The sequence below is a fragment of the Lepisosteus platostomus genome, chromosome 20 (genome assembly GCF_059453375.1).
Source record: "Lepisosteus platostomus isolate fLepPlt1 chromosome 20, fLepPlt1.hap1, whole genome shotgun sequence".
NCBI lineage: Eukaryota > Metazoa > Chordata > Actinopteri > Semionotiformes > Lepisosteidae > Lepisosteus > Lepisosteus platostomus.
The window spans coordinates 16,062,344-16,087,040 of record NC_142630.1 but is presented as its reverse complement, the minus strand read 5'-3'; the positions used below and the strand labels follow the sequence as shown (position 1 = coordinate 16,087,040).

Genomic DNA, 24,697 nt, shown 5'->3' with positions numbered 1-24,697 from the left:
ATACCCTTTTGTTAGTCACCCATGCAAAAGCTTTAGAAATCTTTCAATTTGCATTGTAAAAAAACAACAACAGAAATTTCCTTTTCAAACTACTGCTAGGGATAGTGGCCTGGGCTGCCCTGCTGGAGGGTATCAGCAGTAAGAAAAGAGCTGGCTGTAACTGGGGTCCCCATGCCCTGTGCCCCATTCCTCCTGTACCCCACTCTTCTGCTTGACCTTGCCCCAGGTCACCTGTCACAACCTGTCTCCAAGAGACGAAGGCTTCTCTTGTGATTAGGCAGTTTGGCTATTTTTTCCATCTTTTCCGCAGTCAAATAATAATACATATGAAAGAAATACTACAATGAAGTCATGAAAGGGTGGGTATGGTGGGATAATGTAAAGGCAACTCCTAAAATAAGTGTTGCTATTTAAAAAGCCAAACACAAAGACGCCTGCGAGCCAGGAGGTACAGAGCAGGTTCGCTGGGACGCTGGGAAGGCTGAACTCTCAAGTTCAGAGCCAGAGAACTCTCTCTGGGAAGGCTCTCTCATTTGCAGCCTGTCTTGCTCTGTTGGAGGTTTAGTGACTCAGTGATTCTGAACACCTGGCTGGGCCATCTGATTCATGCATCCACTATTCTCTGTGTAAGGCGCTGCCTTGTGCTTTGTTCTAAATGAGTTCCCTCTTCTTTTCCTGCCGTGAACCTGCGTCTCTGTTCCGCTGCTGTGTGAGGTAGTCCCCTGGGACTGTCTGGGCCCAGTGAGAGTTGTTAATGTACCTGGGTTAAATCCCCTCTGAATCCAGCTGAACATTAGTTGAAAAGACTCAATATAATCGTAGCAGGAGGAATCCATAGAAGCCAGAAAATTCCATGACCTTGTTAAGGTTGTACGGTACATTTGCACATTTTTCGGTGTTTTTGAAATACTTTCTACCACGCATTCCTGTGGTTGCACCCAGGTTACAGTACTGTGCTTCTCCCTGCTGTACTCAGAGTCAGCCCAGTCAGCCCCTTTGGGTTCGATGGTCAAACAGGGGCTAGAAACCGCGGCGCTCATGGTAACACGGATACCCATTGTGTTGGCAGTTTCATACCTTTTTAGACCTCACAAGCCACGTCCAGTCATCCGAAGTGCTGGATAGTGCACGCTCGTTGCCTTGCGTGAGGTTTGAGGGGGGTTTATGTGATAATATTCTGACTATACCTATTCTAATCTCCTAAGTCCCTGGGAAGACCTTGCACAGCAGCCTTGCGCTTGTAACGCCCGAAAGGCATTGCTCTGCGGTGACCCTGGAGCCCTGTGCGTCTACACCTTGTGTGCACGGATTTCCTTCCTCTCCTCAGTCTCCCAGCGCACCCACCGAATTCCCGAATTCCTGCAATTCCGGCTGTGCCAGCTCTGTGCTCTGTCCCAGCGGCGGGGCGGGCGGTGGCGGGGCGTTCTGCTTCCTCCCAGTCCCGGAGCAGTTCCTCTGGAGAGCTGCGAGGGCAGGCCTGCCGGAGACGGGGGTGGGGGGCGGTGCACGTGTGTGGAAAGTGCTGAGCTTTCAGGACAGTGAGAGCTCAGGGGCTGTCAGGAAGTTCAAGTTCAAGTTCAAGTTCATTGTCATTACACTCATATGCATGGTATATGGTATAACGAAATGCTATTTAGCTAGCTCTCGGACATAAGTAGTACAAAGAGAAAAAAACAACAACAACAATACAATTGTGTAGCAAAAGAAAGACAGAGACAACAGGCAGTGTGCAAAAAACAACAACAGGCAATGTGCAAAAAACAACAACAGGCAATGTGCAAAACAACAAAAAGGTAACAGGTAATGTGCAAAAACAACAACAGGCAATGTGCAAAACAACAAAAAGGTAACAGGTAATGTGCAAAAACATGCATCAACAGAATGAAATAAAGGGATAGAAATTATGGGGAGTGAGGTTTTTGACATGTGTGGTAGAGGTAGATTTTCAATGTGTGAGTTTTCGGTAAGAAAGGAAGAAGGTACTGTGAGGTTCAGATCATAGGTGAGAGGTGAGGTGAGAGTGAGAGAGGCTGGGAGTTTAACAGTTTGATAGTGCGGGGGTAAAAACTGTCTCTGAGTCTGGTAGTCCGGGCCCGAATGCTCCGGTACCGTTTTCCAGGTACTCCGGCCCTTTAAATTCCCTCTCCTGTTGTGAGGCTCTTCCCCTCCCTGTTCTTATGAACTGTAACGCAGCACTAAGAGCTGCTATATCCCAAAGCCTTCCTGGTGCATGTCTTACCAGTCTGTTACAGGAACCGAGCAGAAAATCAAGTGACAAACTGACACGCTGTTGAGCTACTCCAGTGTTCTTGGGAACCCTTAATGTTCTCCACAGCTGAATGGTTGTCTGCTTTGTGAAATTGTAGTGTTGTCTCCCCCTGCTATAAGTATAAATTAAGCACGGCGCACAGCCGAAATCCAAGACAAAGTAAACAGAATGCCCATGGGGAAAAATGAGCATATGCCCTGCAGAATTTCAGTGTCAAACCGATTTCTTTTCATTCTATTCAATTTGGAATTGTCCCAGAAACGTTGCCGGTACCACAGGTGGTGAACAAGCAAGTGCAGACTACTCCCACCTGCCCCCCCACAGACGTGAGGGGGGACAGCCACGATCTGAATCCCAGCTGGCTGGGACCCCCGTCTGGAAGGGCTTGCGGGGGCTGAAAGGAGGAATGTGTAAGGAGGCCACACAGAGAGAGGGGTGCGGTATGGAGCCTGGCCTCCGAACCTGCACAGCCATCAGCAGTCTGGCTCTTGCTGCCTTTCCAGCGTGGACTGTTTTTCACTGGCCTCGTCCTTTGCCATGGCAACTTTACAATTGTACCATAAAGAGTCACTGGGCTTCGCGCTGTAATGATATCGAGCCGCTTTGTGATAAATAAGCCCTGCATCACAGTGCACTGGCTCCGATGTTCATTAGTTTCAGAATAGAAGCCCACAAAGCGCTCAGGCGGTTTCAAGTCCTGTTTATAATGCGCCCAGCCAGGAGAGGAGGGAGTCATTTGTCACTGTACGCGCCTTTATCTGCGCTCCTCTGGTTATTGATTTCATTCGGTTAATTCCTTTATGTAGGAATGAGTGGTAAATATCATGCACTTTTTTGGACACTCTGTCCGCAAAGAAGATTCAAAGTGTTCGTCAAGAGCCTTTTTAATTTATCCTCTGCTCAGATGTACATGATCTGGACACTGTCGCTCGTCACGGATTCCTGTTTGTTAAGGCTCTGGGTGTAAACTCAGCACGGTGAGGGCGTGCAAAGTTTGGGCGCAAAAAAGCAACACAATTTGCGTGTTGAGAAGGCGGCCCAGAGAGTGCGGAGGTGTAACTGGGCTAATAAACCTGTTAATGAAGTGGATAAACAGGGTTAATAAACTACGGTGGCAGCAGGCTCCTGAGCTACAGGTCTCTGGGCCTGCACTGGTGGATTAAGGGGTAAGGTTTGTGGAGAATCCCAGTTACTGAGCAAGGTTAATAATGAATGCACAATAGGGCAGGTTCTTGATAAAAGAATAATAAATTCCAGCTGGAAGAGGAAGCATGAGGACAGTTCAATTGAATGTAAAGGTCCTCTGTCACTAGACCCGTTTGGAATCAGGGAGTCTTAAAGGAGGCTGGAAGGCACTGTCTTGGGAACCCGGGTTATCACGAAGGGTCCTGAGGCTGTCCATGTGCTTCTGCTACTTGGCAGGTTTAAAAGACGTCTCTCCTGGCCTTTGATAGGCATGAGAGTTAGGATCTGGGTCTTACAGCCGGGGGATGTGTCCAGTTACACCTCCCCACTCTCTGGCCCACTTTCCCTTTGCTCCAGTGCAAATTGTGTTGCTTTTTTCTGCCCCAGCTGTGCACACCTGCCCCTGTCCCTTGCAGAGATTGCACCTGGCAGATCATTTGTGCTCAGTAAATGAAGGACAAAGCTGTAAAAATCCCTTTTGTGCGGCAGGAAATGGCGGCTTTATCTTCCTGCAACAGGTTGTTTTCCGGAACCTGTTCCAGCTAATAGGCCTGTTGCAGGCTTGTGATCTGAACACATTAGCAGGTGGTGATCTGAAGACCTCTGTCTGTGTGTTGCTACAATGTTGGTTTAAGAGACTTGTCTGCCTCCAGATTGTGCAATACGGCTGAACAGGAAGTGCTGATGAGATGGTGTGCTCACACCTCATGGAGCTTAGCAGTGCTTTTTTGATAAGCTGTGTTCTGTTCCATTCCGCAGTCGTCTCTAAGAATCACCGTGACGACAATGGTCCGTAGCCTGGCTTTGTTTGGGTGCTAATTTCGTCTTGCTGTCCAACATCAGCTTCAAAGAGGCCTTATTGTCTTTCTAGCATGCCCTCAGAGCCAGAAGATTTCAAGTGAAAAAAACTCAAAAGAATTACATTGTAAATTGCATTGAACAATGATTCTCTTGTGTGCATTGCCAGATATTCTGTAAGGTCTGCAATGCAGAATTTGCAATTTGTAGTTTCTAAGAACTTTAATTTGTAGTTTTTAAAAGCACCACCTGTTCCATGATAGCCAGCTCTCCCTGTCCTGTCCTGGCCAGCGATGTGCTGCCCTCTCACAAGCTCTGCCCCTCCTCAGTTGGTGATTACCCCCTCTGCTGACCCCCATATGTCCCCCTGTTCTTCCGTAAATACCACTTGGAAAATAAAATCTAGGTCCCAGGGTGGATCACAGGAAGATCATGTTCTTGACAGTTTTCAGATGGATATTGGTTGGTTGTAGGGTCAGAGTGTAGAGTGTAGCCTTCAGCATTAAGATCCAGCCCTGGATCACAGGCTTTCTGTACGACACAGACTTCCTCTTACACTGAAGCCTCATGACAGCAGAGAGGATCTCTTAAAAGTCTGGGTTTAGTCACTGCAGACAGCCAGGCGTGTCGGAGACCCTCACTGGCCTCTGGGCTCCAGCGTCTCCGTGTGCGAGAAAGCAGTGTGAGTTGTGAGTTATGCTGGAAAAGGGGGCTTGGGTTCAGGACCTTCTTCAATGCAAACAAACATCGGGCCAAAAAAACAGCATTGCCTTAAAAGCTGATTTGGAAAATGAAAACGTTACAGCAGACGTGTTGCAACAGTGCATGAATGCATCTCAAAGATCGTAAAGTGACTTCGGCATATCAAGGACTATGTAGCAGGTGTGCAAAATGTTATTTTGAGTTAGCTCCGGCACCACCACCATTGGCATCAGCCCATGTGATCAGTGGTGTCCTAAGAAGGAAATAGATGAGTGTACAATTCTGTTTGTTCCTGGAAAAACTGTCTCAGATGTCACAGCCTCTACGTCAGCACGTTGGAGATTAAATAAAACGCTAATAGCTCTGAGCAATGGAGTGTCCCGTTAGCACTGGGTATCTTGCAGTTTTCTTTTATTAAAAAGCAAAAGCAGTGTGGCTGCTGTCCATGTACAGGACCTAGGCCAAAATTGAGTTCTGGCTTAATAAGCTTGGGATTTCAATTACCGTGGGAGCTACTTAAAAAAGAGGGGCCTTTGTATTTTAGAAAAAACCTTCTGTCAGATCTTTCATTTTTCACCAACGCAAGAAGTTTTAAACAGACATCCACATCTGGATCTGCCATCTAAGCCATTCTGTTCTAAAGGGAAAATGCCAACTGCGAGTGCAGCAGTAAAAATAAATATTCCTAAAATTGACACCTTTGAAAATACTGGACAGCCAAGTGTAATTGAATACTTCTTTAAAAAAAGGTACTTTTTCAACTAAGATGAAACTGGAGTCCAGGAAGACAAAGCCATTAGTCCAGGCTTTCGTGTGAAAGGATGTTAATTCACTTAAATGAAAAGTGTTCTGGGTATATTTAGACATTTTTAATCACTTGTAGCTCATCTAAGTCTGGCATTGCAGTCAGTCTCACAGGCAAACAGAGAAACACAAACAGCAATTATGATGGATCATTTAAATATAGAAAAGGCTGTTTCCCCTCTCCTATGCATCATTTCCACCAGTGGGCTTTAGCATTGCAGTGTTGTGGTTTTGTAACTCGGGCATCAGCAATTCTTCAGGAGCCCAAGCCTTTGTGTTAGCAAGGGCGTGCTAAAAGTTAACAACGCGAAACTAATTAAAACGCAGCTCTTTATCTCCGACTGACGCTTGTTTTTACAGATGGGGGAGATCACAGGCTCTGTCCAAGTCTTAATAGGAGCGCCAGGGCTTTTGAAACAAGTTCTCTACTGAGCACTTAAACAACTTTCTTGGCTTTTTCAGCCAGCCCCTGTTTTTACTGTTTTTTTTGTGAAGCGTTCATTCTGTCTGAGTAATCCCGCGCGCCCGGAGCTCTTTCAGGGAGCTCTCCTCAATGGGCTGGTCCCAGGGTAATGAAAAGACCACGAAAGAGAGGAGGGAGAGGGCGCAGTGTGATTTTTACGACTGGTCGACAATAGCAGGCGTCCCCAAAAAAGCCGGCGGTCCCAGCCGAGCTGCCTGCGAAGGGTGTGAGTGTGGGGCTGGTGGACTGCCTCGTGTTCCTCTGTGGCTCTGGGTGCTGGCGTGTCTTTTTCATGTGTGTGCGTGTGTTATCGTTTCCCCTCCTCGCCTCCGACAGTAACTCTGTGTGTCCTCCTCAGGACCTGCATTGAGGGAGCTGGCAGTGTGCGAGGAGTGTCAGGCAACGGGAGAGACACAGCTCAGCCTTGGGGAAAACCCCCCGAATCCGGGAGCGTTCCTTGACAACCTCGTCTCTTCCCCCCCCCCCCCCCCTCCCTGTTCCGGGACTCTCCATGAGGATGTTGCCGAGGAGCGCTTAGTGGCCGGCAGGAATGAACCGTGCCCGTCTGCTGGCCTGAGCACTGCAGTCCCACGCCTGCCTGGGATCGGAGGAGACAGAGAGAGAGAGAGGACTGGGGTGGTGCTCAAGATGTGAAACGAAAAACTCCCCACAAATCGAACCGGATTGCACTCAAGCCGCAAGGAAACTTCTGCGCCAAAAGAGACGAAACGGTTCACCAGGAGTATCGGAAAGCGACGGACCTGGGAGAAGCGGAAAGGGCCTCGTCTGTTCCTCCTGCTCTGCTATGCTGTCTGGAGCGTGAGTGGGACCCAGGAGCGCCATGCCTGCCAAGGGGAAGTACCTGCTGAACGAGCAGGAGCTGAAGCAGGTGGCGCTGTACCGCCAGTACTGCTGCATCAGCCAGTACCAGCTGCTGGTGCTGATGCTGGGCATCGCCATCGTGTGCTGCGCCGCGCTGCTCGTCCTCTTCTTCGCCTACGGGCTGGTGAGTGCCGCCGTCCGCCCTGCGCGGGTCCAGAGCCCGGGTCCGGAGCGGGCCCTGGTGCTGTGCAGGCTCCCCTGTGGGGAACCCCGTGGTGATACCACACTCCCAGCAAGCGGGGGCTTGTTCGCTCCATCCGTTACTTTGTCAGGTGTTTTTTTTATTCCTTTAGTTTACCAGGTCAGCCAATTACTCATTTACAATCCCAACTGAGAGACCCATTAATTAATTAATTGCTTACACTCATATAGCGCTTTTCAGGACACTCCACTCAAAGCACTTTACAGGTAATGGGGATCCCCTCCACCACCACCAGTGTGCAGCCCCACCTGGATGATGCGATGGCAGCCATAGTGCTCCAGTCCGCTCCCCACACACCAGCTCTCAGTGGGGAGGAGAGCAGAGTGATGAAGCCAATTCATAGATGGGGATTATTAGGAGGCCATGATTGGTAAGGGCCAATGGGAAATTTGGCCAGGACCCCGGGGTTACACCCCTACTCTTTTCGAGAAACACCCTGGGATTTTTAATGACCACAGAGAGTCAGGACCTCGGTTTTACGTCTCATCCGAAGGACGGCGCCTTGTATAGAGAACCCTAACCTGAGCACTTGGAGTATCTGACCTTGCCTAGTGGAACAACACCAACGACACCCATCCAGGATCTGACCTTATGATCCTCAGCTCTGGAGTCCACATGGAACACTCCTCCACACTGCTGCTGGTTCGGCTGCTTTGGCAGGTTGAGGCAAAGACCTGCGCAGTTGTGGTATTGAAATTTGCAGCTCGCTCTAGAGAAGATATGCCCTGCAGACAACCGAAAGGTCCACTTTTAGGTGACAGTAACCACAAGGCTGGGCAGATTACAGTTCACTTAAATTGGGCAAAATAATATAGTTGAAAACCCTAACACTACACCTCTACCTACCCCTTATCCCTGAGCGTAGAGGTAATTGCACCCTGCGGTTTCTGTGCTGACAGTGATGCTGTGCTTCAGCACGGAGGCTGAGAGACGGGCTGCAGTAATGATTATGTGCCTCACTCGAGGGGCCTGTCTAGTCCAAGGGCTAGTGGAAAAAAAATTCTGCCTCGTCTTTTCCCGCGTTTGTAGCCCTCAAAGACGAGGCAGGTCGAAGCGTTTGCTACATGCCGTTTTTTAAAGATGCCTGTGAATTAGAGTGGCGGAGGCTGACTCAGCTCCTTCATTACCAAATGCAGGGCTTGAGCTCTGTGTCGAAGTCAGTTGAGGCAGGAGGGGAGTCATTAAGCTTTCCTACTACATAGCGGGTGATTCATCCATTCTGCAATTTGCCCTGTGTATAAATGTTCGGATGACTGCGTGCATTTCGATGCACATTTAAAGTAATGTTAAACCTGAAGAGCTGCAATTAAGTTGAAGCTGAAGAGGCATTAGTGCCTCGGAGTGTTTGCCTAATTGAACACCGTTTTGCATTTGAATAGAACCGACCAAAAGGCAAGAAATCTTGAAAGATCTGTTTGCGCGACAAAAATAGGATCAGCAGGGCTGGCAGGTGAGTGGGTTTCCCAGAAAGAATTGCTACATCATGGGTCCAGCCTTGTCTGCTACACACAGCGCCACAGTGCTGTAACCATGCGGCTGGGAGGGAGGGGGGAGGGGGCAGGGCAGGACAGGGAGAGATGCAGCAGGTATGTAGGAAAAAAGACAATCCGAACAATTTCCCACATGTTATTCTTGAGCAGCTGACAGGAACGCGCCGGCCAAGCCTGTCAGGGGGCGGAGTGGAAACTGGCAGCAGCTCAGGTTTGGAGCCCAGAGGCGGCACAGGACTACAGCCAGCTGCTCCACGGATGTGCCAACCTCAGAGCACCGTGCACTGTCGGTGCCACATTTAAAGGGGTAACAGGACACAGGAATCCACTGCCTCTGGCCAGCTGCGGTTATCTTGATTGCAGCATGCCGGAGGTGCCAGACAGTGCCGCAGCTGCATTCCTATTTCGTACCACATAGCCAAGCTAAAGAGTTTTCTCTTGAACACCTCCCAATCAATCCAATCAATCAATCAATCAGACAGCCAGTCAGCCGGCCCATCGACCCGTGGACCGGACAGTCAGCTGGCCAGAAAGACAGTCAAGCAGTCAATGTGTCTATTTCAGTCTGATTTGAAACTTTTCCTCCTGGCTAGGAAATTGAAAGCTTAGAGGGCTGCCATATGAATGAGAAGAAAGCAGCTAAACTGAGCAGTTTCCTAGATCTATTTTTCAGAGGAACTGTCGGAGCTCATCTTGACGCCTGGGAAAGACCTGTCTCGCTAGGAAGCCTGGGGTGGGTGTGTCTGGGTGGGGCTGAGCTGCGATCTGCTTGCCTTGCAGAGTGCCCGGGACCACTGCGCCTTCGTGAGCGTGGTGGGCTGCGTGCTGGCCGTGCTGGGGGGCGTGTTCGGCCTGGTCTGCAGGGAGGCGCTGTTCCAGCGGTGGATGCGTGCCCTCGGCGTGGTGGTGTGGGCCTGCCTGCTCACCATGGGCTTCGTCTTCATCTTCTGCGGGAGCGTCATCCGCGCCTGGGATCAGGTAACAGCCCGCCGTCCCCGGGCGGCACCTGGCAGCCGGTCTGAAAGGCGAGCTGCAGTCCCGGTTCCTCAGCCTGCCCATTAGCAAATTTCACTGACGTCGCAGAAAACATTGACAAATTTTGAGCTGCACACAGAATCAAGAACTTTGTGAAAGGGCTGTAAGTCGCCATGTTGTCGCAAACTCGCATTGGAGATCCCGCGAATTGCGACGTGATGCAGCCCTTCCTGCTCACTAGTCACTGGAATGACCGATGTAGAATGATGGACGAGTGAATGAGTACAGGTTGTGCAGCAGACATTTCACTGCAGAAATGTTCCTACGTGATAAACGTGCAGAGTTAACAGGTAGTATTTGTTGGCAAAACTGTCTCGAAGTCGAGAGCAATATTTCTATTGGATTAAAAGATGTATTCGCAAGCCTGCTTGTTTACAGTGTGATAAGGCTCTAGCATTTCACCGGGAGTCTTAATTTGTAATATCTACCTGAGAGTAAGTGGCAGCAGCATTACCACCTAGTAGTCTGATCTAGTTAGAAGCTAATCAGTATTGGGAGGAGTATATGGAGGAAAACTGGGTTGCTGCTATAACTGATGCTGGTGGACTAGTAGGTGGTACTTTTCTCTCTGGATCAGAATTTCCAGAACCATTCCCCAAGTATGGTGCCCAGGGACACTGGGCTGAAGGAGGTGGCATTGTTTTGATGGGATGATAAGTGTCCGTTATCCTGGCTAAAAGTCGTGTCAGGCCTCTCTGAATGCCCCGCTTAATTCAGCTAGAGAAGCAGTTTCTTTCTCCTCCCCCTGATGTGTTGTGCAGTGCGATTGCTGTGTGGGGGCTGCATTTAATGGGTGGATGAAGAGCCCTTGGAGTTAAAAGCATTATAAACATGCAAGAAATTGTCAATGGATTTATAAATAATTAAGGATAGCATTAAATGGACTGAAAGCTGAAAAGGCTTGATATTGGTAAAGGATGGGACAGACTCTTCCAGAGTACGTTGTGTCTTTAAGACAGGTCTGGGTCTGTGTAAGGTGAAGAGAAGCTTGAGCATCGCTCACTGAAGAAAGACAGCCACAGCACACAGGAACTGCAAGCCAGCAGGGATCGGAAATTGGCATTTAACGACCTCTGCTGTGGGGCTGTGCAGGCATCCATCTGTCTCCGAATCAGATTAAGACAATTAGTGTCTTTCTCTCCGTGTTCCGATGCCAGTGAAGATCAACAGGTGAAAAGCAGAAGCCTATATGGCAAAGGAGAAAAAACAAAAGCAAATCGCATGGCCAGTCACAGACCCTAATTAATCACATGCTAATTGATCCCTTGTGCATGCACGTGTATTTCTGGGTGCGCTTCATTAAGGTCATATGATTGTTGCTGCTCTTTTGCTGTGCACAGGATGTTGGTTTATGGTTTAATGCTCACTTTCGACTGCAGGAAAACCATTTCCTCCAGCAGACCCAGTACAGATTACCCATGCTGGGCAAGAGGTGGTTCTCCGAGCCCCTGCTGAGACAGACTCGAATTTGGGTGTGTTGCACATGGGGATTAGGGAGTGATAGGATTGGGAATATAATCTCTTGCTCATGAAAGCGCAATTTATGACATTTAAGAGGAGGAGAGATCTCAGAGGAGCTGGGGGTTGAGGGCGAGCTGTGATCTCAGTCTTGTCTTGGCATAGGAGACTGTAGCATTTTACATAAAAATCCTAAAACACCAGATTAGTTTATAAATGGTCCGTGCCTTAAATGTGGTTTAGATCCACTCTACGAGTCTTTGCTCTTCTAACTCCTCTGCTGTTTAAAAGGTGACAGATGTAGCCTGGGTTCTGGAGAGCGGGTGGTGACTGTATAAATATGCACCAATCAAAAGTTTAGGTCATCGCAGCCTGTAATTTCACAAACGCGTAGAAATCAAAACATGGACAAGAGGAGAGCTGGTGTCAGAAGACTCGGAAGTATGAACTAATCCACTTTGGGTCTTTTTTTCTACCACAGTTTCTTACTTTTTATCTGCCTCTTGCCACTCGTGTGTAGGACGTTTGTTGTAGATTGTGTGAGATTGTATTCCAGAGTGTCGTCTCTCAGTGGCTCTGTGAGTGGGACAAAACTCTCTCCTTCCGTTTCAGGTGCCCTTCTTCCTCTTCATCATCTTCACAATTTACACGATGCTGCCCTTCCAGATGAGAGACGCTGTGATCTTGAGTGTCCTGTCCTCCCTGTCCCACATCATAGTCCTCAGTGTGGCTCTCACCACTTTCAGGCCCGCCCCTTCGGAGTCTCTAGCCAATCAGGTACTGTTTGTTTGGACAGTGGGCGGAGACATTTCTGCAGCTCCAGTCCCACATGGAAAGAGCTGTACTGTACCTTTTAGCAGGAACAAAAAGGTCATGCACATGGACACGAGATATTCCAGTAGTCCTGATATATTAGACAAACTCATCTACTCTTTGTACTTTTTCTTTTTGCAATATTTTGTATCACATCTTGGTGTTGTGCAGCAAAGCTGATCTGGTACTTGCTTGAGCGTCTATTATGATGCACTTCATGTACTGCCCTTTAAAAGAAAATAATTCCAATTCTTCTGCCCCTGATATCCCTTACATGGATTTATTACTAGGTGTGCTCACACTGATGTTTAATGTTTGATTTCAGGTGTTCTGCTTAAAACGCGTGTCCTAACAATAATAATAATAATTATTATTATTATATTATATTATTATTAAGTAGTAGCATCTACTGCTACTGCTACTACTTTTCATTTGGATTTTGATGCAAAAGTTCACCAGAGTGCGAGCGCTCTGTGAGTTCCACTACACTCTGATAACACAATCGAGGCTGAAGGTGATCAGACTGGCAAATCCTGTAAAAAGGATAGATCTAAAATAGCTCTGAAGTGCACATTCTCATAAAAACGCAGAAAGACCTGGCTGTCAGTTTGCGAATGGAATCAAGTAACCTGAGCTCCAGCAAAAAAAAACACCTCAGGCAGGCAGCGCACAAGGAAATAATTAGCAATGATGACATTTATTCCTTAGACAACTCTTTAATCAGTGTTCTTATATTTCTGAAGAACAGAACGTGTCATTTTGGTGTTTGGTGCGCTTGTATTCGGGATGTTTTGCCTCAGATTTGAGTGGGCTGTGGTGAATTTGCCTTCCCCGCCAGGAGCTTGTGACTGACTGGAGCTGGGGTGCTCAGGCCTGAGCCCTTCCAGTCTTCCGCAGAAGAGCTTTGCTCTGACTGGCTCCTTCATTAATGAAGGGTCAGTGTACCATTGAGCTTCCTCGTTGTTTTGAAGCACCTCAGTGGAGCTGATCAGCAGGACCATGTGCAGAGTAGCCCTGATCTAGGAGGTGTCTGCAGAGCCCATACAGATCCCGGCTGTGCTCATGGAACATGAAGGCCTCTGCTCAACTCCACTCCTTTTAAAGGAGTCCTGCGATGGGTGGCCTTGTCACCCAGAGTGATGCTCACCAGAGGACACGCACCTTGCACTCCATTTTTGGTCGTTCCATTATAAAAAAGATCTTGCCGCTCTGGAATCTGTCCAGAGAGGAGCAGAGTGATACGTACTGCTACCCTGAGAGGCTGAAGGAACTGAACCTTTCTTAGTCTAGAAGATTGTGAGGGGCCCTAATCAGATCACAGCCTCAAGGGCATCCCAGTGGATTTCTCCAGAGCCACCAGTGAAACACAAGCCAGGGGGTACAAGTGGAAACAATTTGAAAGTTGATCTAAAACTGAGAACAAGAGGCACTTTTTATTAAAAGGAGCATGGAACAAGCTGCCAGGCCATGGTGTTGAAGCCAGAGCTCTGCCTTATTGCAAGAAATGGCTGGATGAGATCCTTGGATATAAGCTACCAGCTATACCAGCTGTCTGGATGGGCTGAATGGCTTCCTGTCGTTTGTGACCTGTCTTGTGTCCTTGTGCTCTTAAAGAGCAGAGAGACATTGGAAAGCTGACCTACAGGACAGATACAGTCTGTACAGGCATGTGTGCTACACCAGACCTGCTTTCAAGGCTGACCCTGTCCACTCCCTGTCCAGTGAACACTCTCGGGTTTGTTAAAGCTCTATGACACTGGGCAGCAGGAGAAGGGGCAAACTGTGCTTTCTTTTGAGTCATTTTCCTTTGAGGACAGTGTTCAGTGTTTGAATGGACTGGTTGCATTGGTTACAGTACAGCTTTGGGCACAGATCCCAGACAGCCAGTTCAGCTCTTTGAACATGCATTAGTGTGCATCTTTGATAATCTGTCACACCCACCACAATTCAACACGGGATCTCAGGCCGGCCCCGAATCTGCTTGTGGTCAAGTTACCGGAGGACATGATTACACTGTCATATTAAGGACAGTGCTTGTTTTGTTTAATCCAGGCATTATGCACTGCTAGTTTTTTTTAATGCCGTCCCCCAGCTAAGGAGATTTAGATAGCTAGAGAAGAACATTCAGTGTGCAACATTAAACTGCGTGTGTATGTGCATGCTTCAGAGGGTTTTTCCACAGACTAAAATGGGTCAGTGGGCTGATCCTAATAGGGAGAGGTTTCCAGGGACAGTGATGGAAAGTACTAAAGCTTTGATTGACTCGTGATGTTTATAAGCACCATGTATCATCTCCACCTCGCTGTCAGTGTGCAAAGCTGAAGTCACATGGCAGACGTTAGCCGAAGAGTAACAAGTGGAAGAGTGCGTGCTTGTCAGCGGGATTTGTAGCAGGAATAGAAAGGTATAATCAGGCTGTTTTTAATTCAAAGACTGAAGAACTTTATTGTAAGTGAAAATGTCCTAGAGGTGTCATATAAAAGCCTTGTTGAGGGCACCCTGGGATTTTAACGTGACAGTTTGGTATGGAAACCTGGGGGTCAAAACGAAAACCAAACTGTCCCAGGATTGTGAAAATAGCAGGAAAAATAATTGGGAAACAGCAGCCCCACCTCACAATACAGTTCTCAGAATGACAAGGAGATTACAGCTGATTCCACACACCCACTCCATTCTCAATTCATAATGCTCCCATCAGTCTGTAAATGTAGTCCCCCTTCCCCACCTGTTTATTCATGTATTCCATACTGTTGTTGTGGTTTCATGTACTTCATGTGATTTTGTGTGACTTTTATGTCTTGCTTGTGTGTTTCGTACTTTTATGGGAGAAACCAAAAACAAATGTCCACAGTCGTATACGATAAAGTATCTTTCTGTCTAAGGAGAGGATATTCTGTGTGTCCGGCTGCTTGCCTGCCTGTCACTGTATTTCACTCTGTCTACCTGCGGTCCCGCCACCCCTGATCTCATGTGTCCCTCCTGCCTGCAGCTGCTGTCCAATGTCGTGATCTTCCTGTGTGGGAATGCGGTGGGCGCGTTCCACAAGGTCCTGATGGAGAGTGCCCTGCGGCAGACCTTCCAGGACACGCTGAGCTGCCTGGAGATCCGCATGAAGCTGGAGATCGAGAAGAGACAGCAGGTGTGTCCCCTACTGGCCTGGGGGAACGGGGCATCAGCCTGCGGGTGTGCTGGGACAGTGTTTTGTAGTCCTACGAAATGTCAGATTCCTTTAACTTTAACCCAGCTCCCAGGAGCAGGAGAAGTCTCAGCTGGAGCAGAGGAGGCTAACATGATTTTAATGCTTTAAAATGTCACAATTAGCTGAACAGTCACACAGGTCTCCATATTTATCAGAAGAATATAACACTTGACATTGTTCTTTAGGAAAGTCAGCTTATTTCAGCTTATTGGTCCTTTTCTATAAACTGCTGGCCTGTTTAGACGCTGGTGTGGAGAAATCCTATAGCTTTCCACAGTTCAGGCCCATGCAAAGGAACGTCCTGTGTTCCAGAAGCAGCAGTGTGGTGCACTGCTCTCGTTAGGGCTCTGGACTCCGAACTGCAGGGTTGTGAGCTCATATCCCAGGACGCTGCTTTGGATAGAAGTGGCAAGTGAATAAATAAACCTAATATAAAATATTCCAACAGGCCACTGAGTCTTGGCACTTCCATAAACTCTTTGCTGTCTAATTGCCTGGAACAATCTATAAGGTAAACTGCAATACAGTTAGCCGGAAAGTTTTAAGACTGAAATAGCATTTCGTTCTTGATTGCTTAAACTGCAAAAGAGAGAGGAATTGTCATTTGTAAATGGAGAACTGAGCTATGAAACATGAAACTGATTAAATATACTTCTACTGCTGTTGGCTTCTACAGTACCTATAGGAAAACAAGGCCTTTCTAGCTGTGCAAATGACTGCATTTCACCTGCAACATCCCCAGACGTGCAGTAAAACTGAAGCAAATGTTATTAGCCGCAGGGTTGATCCTAAAACTGAAAACAGTAAAAGAGGAACGGCAGATTGGCAATTTGATCATCCAAGCTAACTTCTGGTTGTGCCTTTCAAGATGGCACAGTGCCCTTTATTCCACCCGAAAGCCAGCCCGGATGACCTCAGCTGACCTCTGATTTCCTGCCGTGTGTTGGAGCTGACACCACGCCCTCTTCTCTTGCTGTACTCAGGGCTGACAGGCCCAGTGCTTAACCATGGTTTCCTCAGCTGAGGGAATTCAATATTTAAGGTTTATTTTCATATCTCCTGGGCGGTTTCCCTACTTTGAATGCATATCCATCAATCATAACTCACCCAGTGACTAGAGCATGGCTTCAGTGAGCGAAGAGAGAGGCATCTGGCCTCTATAGGGTTCTGAATAGCAGAAAATTATCCTTTAAACCTCCTGTGATTAATCTGCAAGGTATGTCTGGAGTTTTACCATGACTTTACCATTACACCATGTTTAAACCACGTTTTTCCATTGCTTTGTGTGTCACAGCACATCCCTCTCTCAGTGTAATTTTACTTTTCTGTGCTACATTTTACTCTGCTTTTACCACAATGCGCCACAGTAAACGGCCCTCAGAGCCTGTTATTCCACTGTGGGTAAACTCACCCACATGGCGTGGTGGTGTGCCTGCAGTGGAGGGGCACTGGAGACCCCCCCCACTTCCTGAGAGCTGCCCCCCTCTCTGTGCAGGAGAACCTGCTGCAGTCGGTGCTGCCCGTCTACATCTCCATGGAGATGAAGCTGGCCATCATCGAGAGGCTGAAAGAGTGCGAGGACAGGGACGCCCAGCAGCGTGTGGTCAAGGACAACAACTTCCACAGCCTCTATGTCAAGAGGCACGAGAATGTCAGGTAGCTGCTACTGAAAACCCCACACTCTGTTCTTTTCTGTTCACTCTTCAGTCTTTCAGGTTTTTCCGATGTTTTTACCCCATTGTTCTTGAGCAGCTTCTGCTTTCCTCCCAGGACTTGTATTTTATTTGAGTTAATAGTCTGTAGGTGGGAGAACTGTATAATGGAGTAGGCTCTCCGTGTTTATCGGCGTTCCTGTTTTGTACCACAGGATTTCACAAGATCTATTTATAACCTCAGCTGACATTTTTCACAACGTCGTCACATGACTTTGATATGTAATGCATGCTTATTTCTGCCGTCCTTGGTAAAAAAGTTAGCCTCAGAATTCGGTTGCAGGAGAGGTTTGTGTGCTGTACGCTGGTGTGTGCCCGCTGAAGAGTCGGCTGGAATCAGAAGAAACTTTAAAGAGCTGTGAGGCCCTATCTTCTGAGTCTTCAGCGATTGGGCTAGCAGACTAAATATTAGCTGTTTGCCAACAATAGGAAAAGTCAACATCAAGGTTATCTTTATGGCAAGGATAATAGATGCTAGAAGACTGCTCCCACCCAGCCCTTATCTGAATAGCCATAAAAATAAATTGAAGAGAGATCAGAGTGTGCAGGGCTTTGTTTCCTAGGGCACAGTACCTTTTTGTGAGGACCAGACCTCTCTTTTAGCTGTGTGGATTTAAGGTTTGTGGAAATTGTCATAAGGATTGTTCCATTTATCATTATAAATAAATTGGGGGGGGGGACAGCAAATCCTACTTTGATCTGTATAATCAGCCCGGATGACGTGACCTGGAAAAGTTCATGACCATCACGAGAGACAATTGTGCGACAGAGCAAAGGACTTTGTGAACAAACAGAAAGGGGCTGAGAGAAAAACAATTGTAACTGCTCTGCTGTAGATGGGTGGTAACACCGGGCATTCATTAACATCTCTACAGGGCAGCTGTCCCAGGTCAAGTCAGTGGATAGACACAAGGTCTGGAACAGGGTCTGTCCATTCTTGCCTTTGGGTTCCTCATTCCAGATCTGTATTTCATTCCAAATGAGCTCTCGTTTACTGAAACAACCCTTTACTAATATAATTTACTTAATTAGAGCCTTTTAAATGTTCTCGGCTCCTGTAGCAGTTGCAGAATTCAAGTTGCCTACTTTACGCTCGACTTGAAAACACGCCCAGGAGATTCAGAGACGAGACCCCTTGAAATGGAAGAGTCCTCATCCCTTTAAACCCGTGATCAGTTCAGAAACAAGGAAAGACGCCCACAGGATACTGGGGTCCTGGGAGCCAGGAGTAAGTACTCTGGAGCTCCACTCAGATGCAGTATAGCTGCTCGCACTGTCACACTGCCTGGGCATGGGAAATCTTTTCTGGAGACCAGGGGATCGCTCATAAGTCAGTATTGCTATGAGCTGCAGCAGCTGCAGCTGCAACAGGAGGCCATGCCTGCACGGATTGCCCAGATGGACAATCTGGACTTTCCACTAGCCTGGCTGTACATTATTCTGCAAATTACAACAGGTCACTTGTTATTTTGCTTGAACTTTTCTTATTTTAGCCGATGCCTTAATCATTTATCTGTGCGTATATCACATGCACAGATCAGCTCCTCGCAGATCCTGTAGCTCTTGCCCTGCAGCTGCATGGCTGTGCGAGGCCAGGCTCCAGCATGCTCCGCTGATGGCCTTCGTGTGGTTGTCGTTTGTAGCATCCTCTACGCCGACATCGTGGGCTTCACCCGGCTGGCCAGTGACTGCTCACCCAAGGAGCTGGTGATCATGCTCAACGAGCTGTTTGGGAAGTTTGACCAGATTGCCAAGGCAAGTCATTGCAAGGGGCAGCCGGCAGCTGGCACCTTTTGCCTTTTTATGTACCATGGACATGGACTTGTGTTAAGCTTCTCTTCCTTGCAATGTGTGGGAGTCCTGGCAACACTGCTGAAAATAACCTCCTGCATTCCTAAATGTATTTTGGCAAAAAGAGCGCATGTTTGAAGAGCTGAATGGAAGTTCTTCTGCTCTCATTGTCAGTGTTAGAAGCATGTTGCTGTGTTCAGGGTGTTACTTTGTGGACAAGACCAGGAATCTGAGCCTCAGACCTGGGCTTCAGTGGGCAGCGCTTTTCAGCAAGTGGCCTAGTGGAGTCAGTGTGTTCGTACTTGTGTTCTGTGCAACTGGAGGAGGTGAAGGAGGTCTCAGGTCATACCGATTTCTTACTGGTGTTCTGTTTTTTTTTTGCAGGAAAATGAGTGCATGAGAATAAAGATTTTAGGAGACTGTTACTACTGTGTGTCCGGGCTGCCAGTGTCTCTGCCCAAACATGCCAAGAACTGTGTGAAGATGGGCCTGGACATGTGTGAGGCTATCAAGTGAGTGCAGGGGACTGGGGGGGGCAGTGGGCAGAAGGAACAGACAGGGCAGTGGGCACTGCACAACGGCTGCCCGGATCCTGGAGGGTCAAACCATCCGGAACAACATGCTGGGAAAGGCTGTCGGATTTGTCCGGTTGAGAAGATGGAGAGCTTGGAACGATAGACTGAAAACTCCACAGGGTCTCTGGGGCCAGTCTTGTGTGCTGCTGGATTAGAGGGCATTTTCACTCCATTTCTTAGCTCTGATCAAATGAGGGATCCCATGTGAATCATCTTTACATTTCTACAACTTTCTGTCATTTTATTGATACTTTACTCATTAACTGGCAGATTTAGCAAACTGACTCTTGGGCAACAGAAGCACAGTACAAAGGCCTTAGAGGTTCTAAGAGGTATAAAGGCATCTCAGTGCGAGTAAGAAACATGAGGACCAGCTCATAGTGCAGTCAGGTCTCTGTGGTGTACTGTAAACATTCCAGGGGATAACATGGGCTTCTGAGTTATAGCACTAGATAGTACAGTTACATAGTTTTCAAATTTAACCTTAAAGACTGTTACTCTATTAGAGTAAAAAAGCATTTTTTTTACTAAATGCACAGTCATTGCTGTCATTTCGACACATCCTGAGTTACTGCAGTGCCAGTAAGCTGTAACTGTTGGCTTTGTACCATGTTCTTTAATGATGTTAAAACATGTCATGCTCCTTTGCAGGACAGTGTCAGCTTAGCTAAGAGCAGTAAAATCCCCGTATAGCTGCTTTCCTTCTCTTGCTCTTTTCTAAGATTGATTAATACCTTAATAATTAGTGATGCCTTCTACCAAAAGGCCTGAAACTGGTCGGTCATTTGAGCTTTTCAGCTGTGAGGTTCTTTGGAAAGTGCAGAGATTTTGTCACAGTCAAGGGGTTTTAAGAATACTGTATTTCCAAGGCAACTAGCACTTTGTTTCTATTCTTTCAGAAAAGTAGGTTGGGCTACTAATGCTATTTTAAACACATTTCTAGGTATTTGCCCCCTTTAACATGTTTTGAGAAACACATTAAAAGGCAAGGTTCACTGCAGTTGATTAGGCTATTCCATTTTGCTACCACTCCAGGACAGCCCAAACCCCATTTTTCATAATCTGAATGATATATGTTTTGCCTTATATTGTAGACTATATATTTTTAGGCATGATCTACATGATAGTGATTACTTTTTATTATTAGATTATCAGAACATGACCTCATCTGAATAAGAAAGGACAGAAATGAGAGAACGCCATTGGTAATTTAGTAGCTAACCAAAACTAAACTTGCATCAGGACATTTCTTAGCCTCAACCTCTTGTGCAAAGAAGTGTTTCCTGTTCTCCATCCTAAACAAATTCCTTCTTAGTCTCACACACCATGGGTCCTTGTTTCTCTACAGAGTGTGAAATCTCCTGGCCTAACCCTGTCTGTACTCCTTCAGACCTTACGGCTGATCTCTCAGTCCCTTTCGTTCATGATGGGCGAGATTTCACACATGACAGTCTAATAAGACCGTAACTGTCTTGTTGCTGCTCTGAGGATATTGCTAGAATATCCCTTGAGCGGTGTGGAGACCCAACACTGAACCGAACATTCCAAGTGAGGCCTCGCTAGTGCACTGCAAAGAGCTGACAAATCCATCAGCCCAGATGTGAAGCCAGGATCATGGTGGTCCCTCCTTCCAGCTGTTTCCTGAATTGTCAGCTGGTCAGTGACTTGAGCGGCTGTCACCTGCCAGACAGAGGGCCAGAGGTCAGAGACACGCTCCTCCTGAGCAGTGTGGATGTGTTTTGCTCATGGACAGCAGCTGTGGCTGGGATCAGGAAACAGCTGCCGACGCTGTAGCCAGGTGTTTATTCATGCAGGGGAGCTGCCGAGCCGAAAAGTGCAGCTCGCTGCCAGGTCTGGCAGATGTGGCGCAGGTGTGCGTGACCGTGCCTCCCTGTGTCCCCAGGCAGGTGCGGGAGGCGACGGGCGTGGACATCAACATGCGGGTCGGCGTGCACTCGGGCAACGTGCTGTGCGGCGTCATCGGCCTCCGCAAGTGGCAGTTCGACGTGTGGTCACATGACGTCACCCTAGCCAATCACATGGAGTCTGGAGGCCTGCCCGGGTGAGTGCAGCCCTGTGGGAAGGCCGGTCATGGCCGTGGCACAAGCGCGCGGCTGTTAAGAATCCTGAATGCAGGGGAGAATCAAAAGCTCTGAAATGAACGTATCTTCCATGTCTTCCATATTTTAGATCGCTCAGTTAAAATGATCATTTTGAATTTGTTCTTTTTAACAAGACTCAGAGCCTAGCTCCTGGCCTAGGACTGGGGGCTAGATGCTGCTGCTGCTCCCCAGCCCCCCCGGAGATACAGGATCTTGAGTCAGAGTGCAGGGTTGCCGTGTTGAAAGTTGTTGTGGTTGTTGGCGACTCTCTGCAGGCGCGTCCACATCACAGACGCCACCCTGAAACACCTTAACAAGGCCTACGAGGTGGAGGAGGGCAACGGGCACCTGCGCGACCCCTACCTCAAAGAGCTGAACATCCGGACCTACCTGGTCATCGACCCCCGGGTGAGAACCTCAGCCCGCGCGCTGCTTCTCTGCACACCCACAGGCCCGGGAGGTAGCGCCCTCCTGTCAGAGGGGCTCAACTCCACAAGCTTGCTTCCCCTCCCATCTTACACATGCAGTTAGATCGCCGGTTGCCTGATCGCTGGAGACCGATCTGTTCCCAGCGGAGAAGTGCTGGGGGCCTGGCTTTTCTGTCATGGTCCTTAGCTGCTGTTCGTAGCTCTAATGGATGGTGGGTGGAGTCTAGACATGAGGCATCGTGAGACTGTCTTCCTCTTCCCAGTGGTGTGGTCATGCTGGCTGTCTTGCGGAGTCTCGCCATTTTCCAAGCCCACAATGGAGTAGACACCAATGGTGTCTGGTCTCTCTGCCTTAAGTGTTGTTGCAGGGCTGGTACAGACAGTATTAGAGCGCGAGGACCCCTTGTACCTCTGTGTTGAGAAAGACGACCATTTTGCCCATGGTGGGGCTCAGGTTAATGGTGCGTCTCTAACGGTTACCTGTCCTTCTTCCCCCAGTCGAAGGACCAGTCCTCCAACAGCCGGCACTTACCCAAGCCTAAAGTGAACGACGGGCTGAAGATGAGAGCGTCCGTCAGGATGACCCGCTACCTGGAGTCCTGGGGGGCCGCCAAGCCCTTTGCCCACCTGCAGAGCCGGGAGGGGTTTGCCAGCGACGCGCTCGCCAATGGCAAACTGCGCAAGGTACCCCCAGCCCCAGAGCCCCCCGCCATGCCGCTCGGCGGACACGGGCTCCTCTCAGTTTTCACCGGCAGTGCTCCTTGAGTTTTGGGGTGTTGAAGCTCAAGGAACCCTTTCCCCAGTTGAGGGAATGACGTTTGCACATAAACCTGAAGTGTCTGACACTGCTCAGTTCTGACATTAATGACAATGATTCTGCAAGTTGAGACTTTTTCCTGTCGTAAAAAACAGGTCTTTCCAGTCATACTTAAGTGTGTCTTTCTCACTTTCAGGACATGCCCTTGCGATCAATCTCTGGCCCAAAGACCACAGACAGGTAAGCATTTCTGCTGCTCAAATAATTCGGCCACAATATCAGTCCAAACACAGAAGAGAAGCTCGCTGGAACGCTCTGGGATCTGCAGTGACCCTGGAATTCAGAGATGAACAGAGAACCTGGAGGTGTCTGGATTCACCTGTTGTTTGGAAGGCTTAATGCTTAATGCTTAATGCCACAGTGTTAGAAATGAGGGTGGTGCTTTCATCCAAAGTGACTTACATTTGTGTCCAATTGCACACCTGGGTATTTTAACTGGAGGAGCCTTATTGAAATCGCAGTTACCTTGTAGTCACAGGTCCAGACCTCTAATTCTACTCTGTGCTGTTTTTTTCACCAGCTCTGTATGATTCCTATGACATAGCTTTTGACTTTATATCTCTCTGAAAGGACCAGTGGTCCTTTATTTCACTGCAGAGTGTAATGCCTTGTAATGGAGTAGTAAACGGAATGCATTCAGTAGTGTTTGATTATGGGGCTAAGGGATCGGGGACACAGGAGGCACAGAAAGTTGGGATGTTATTTTGCTCTTTCACTCTACAGCAAAGCTATTCTGCATGTATGACAAATGCTTGGAAATAGCTTGTAATCTGAATTGGACCCTTTATGTTGGAGTGAACTACCTTCAGAAGTCTTAAAGAAAAAAAAGCAAAAGCTTGTGAAATACTAGAATGCAGCTGTTAGTAACACAGTGTGGCTTTGGGGGCAGAGGTGCTGGGAGACCTAATTGTTTTTCACTGTAGTTATGCTCTAAAGCAGATGTCACTTATGTCATCTGTGATTCTGTTTGTGCTGTGATTCTACTGTGCTGTTCCTGTCCCTGTCTGACTGCGTGCTGCCTGTGTGCCCAGCCTGGTGGGACTGCAAGAACAGGCCCGGGCATCACGCCAGGCTGAGGGCTTGTAGCTTGGCTTCACTGTGTTGAGTCGGTGGTCATCGTGCACTCCCAGTCCCGTCCCTGTGAGATGTTCAATGTGTGTGATTGTTCTCACTGTCCACTCTGGCAGCCTGGACGAATCTCTCGAGGAGCTGTTCTACCTCCCTGCCTCTCCCTTCACCAGCTATAAGTGAGTGGCATGCCCTGCCCGGCCTTCACTCCCAACTTCCAGAAGCAAGTGGCAACGTGGCAGAGCTCCACTAACACTCACCTGTCTTCCTGTCTGTCTGTCCTCCTGGACATGTAGGCCCTCCAGAGACTGGCATCATACCCAGAACAACCAGCATGGCTATTAACAACTCTGACGTGCGCAGATCTCCCCTTATTACCCCCTGACCAAGTTCACCTTTGCTTTCGGTATATGAAACTTAGACAAGAAATGTGTGGTGTCCGGAAATGCTCTAGAGGTCCCCCTCCACCACGTCAGTACCAGTTTTGATCTGTTTTGGTTAGGCTGCTATCTTCCCAAGGTGTGTTTGGCATGCTCCAGTCCCTTTCTGAAATGCACAAGAATCTCACTCTTGCCTCTCTCGCACTAATTTGCCAAGACCGCGGAGTGACACTCGCCCTGCACTGCGCACGAGTGTCTGGTGTTGGGCTGCGGGACGGTCATGGTCTGGCAGAGCACTAACCCGCATGGCTGGGCAGCACAACACTGTGCACCCCTTAGTCCACTCTGCCTCACTCTCTCCACCTCTCCCCTCTGCAGGAACAAGTCACAGAAGAGCAAGTTCGACGAGGAGCTTCACAACAAAATGATCATGACCATTGACGGACTCAGCTCTAGCAAGTACGGACCTCTCATGTTAATGTTTTTCAATTGCTCATTACGCTGAATTGGCTGGCATGTGTAAA

At 48.2% G+C, this 24,697-nt stretch overlaps 1 protein-coding gene across 5 annotated transcripts in view; it reads left to right on the top strand.

Moving 5' to 3' along the window:
- The window catches only part of adcy7 (adenylate cyclase 7), a 56,180-nt gene that overhangs the window by 19,638 nt on the left and 11,845 nt on the right, over positions 1 to 24,697 (top strand). For 4 of the 5 annotated variants that reach the window (XM_088614031.1, XM_088614033.1, XM_088614035.1 and 1 more), the window contains 13 exons: positions 6,580 to 7,227; positions 9,576 to 9,773; positions 11,901 to 12,065; positions 15,091 to 15,240; positions 16,796 to 16,956; positions 18,656 to 18,767; positions 19,188 to 19,315; positions 21,282 to 21,440; positions 21,756 to 21,888; positions 22,407 to 22,592; positions 22,862 to 22,905; positions 23,913 to 23,972; positions 24,552 to 24,632. In XM_088614031.1, coding sequence (XP_088470157.1) covers positions 7,063 to 7,227; positions 9,576 to 9,773; positions 11,901 to 12,065; positions 15,091 to 15,240; positions 16,796 to 16,956; positions 18,656 to 18,767; positions 19,188 to 19,315; positions 21,282 to 21,440; positions 21,756 to 21,888; positions 22,407 to 22,592; positions 22,862 to 22,905; positions 23,913 to 23,972; positions 24,552 to 24,632 — 1,742 coding nt within the window. In that variant the 5' untranslated portion in view covers positions 6,580 to 7,062. The remainder of the gene's footprint in view (positions 1 to 6,579; positions 7,228 to 9,575; positions 9,774 to 11,900; positions 12,066 to 15,090; positions 15,241 to 16,795; positions 16,957 to 18,655; positions 18,768 to 19,187; positions 19,316 to 21,281; positions 21,441 to 21,755; positions 21,889 to 22,406; positions 22,593 to 22,861; positions 22,906 to 23,912; positions 23,973 to 24,551; positions 24,633 to 24,697) is intronic. The other variant, XM_088614036.1, reaches the window with a different exon arrangement.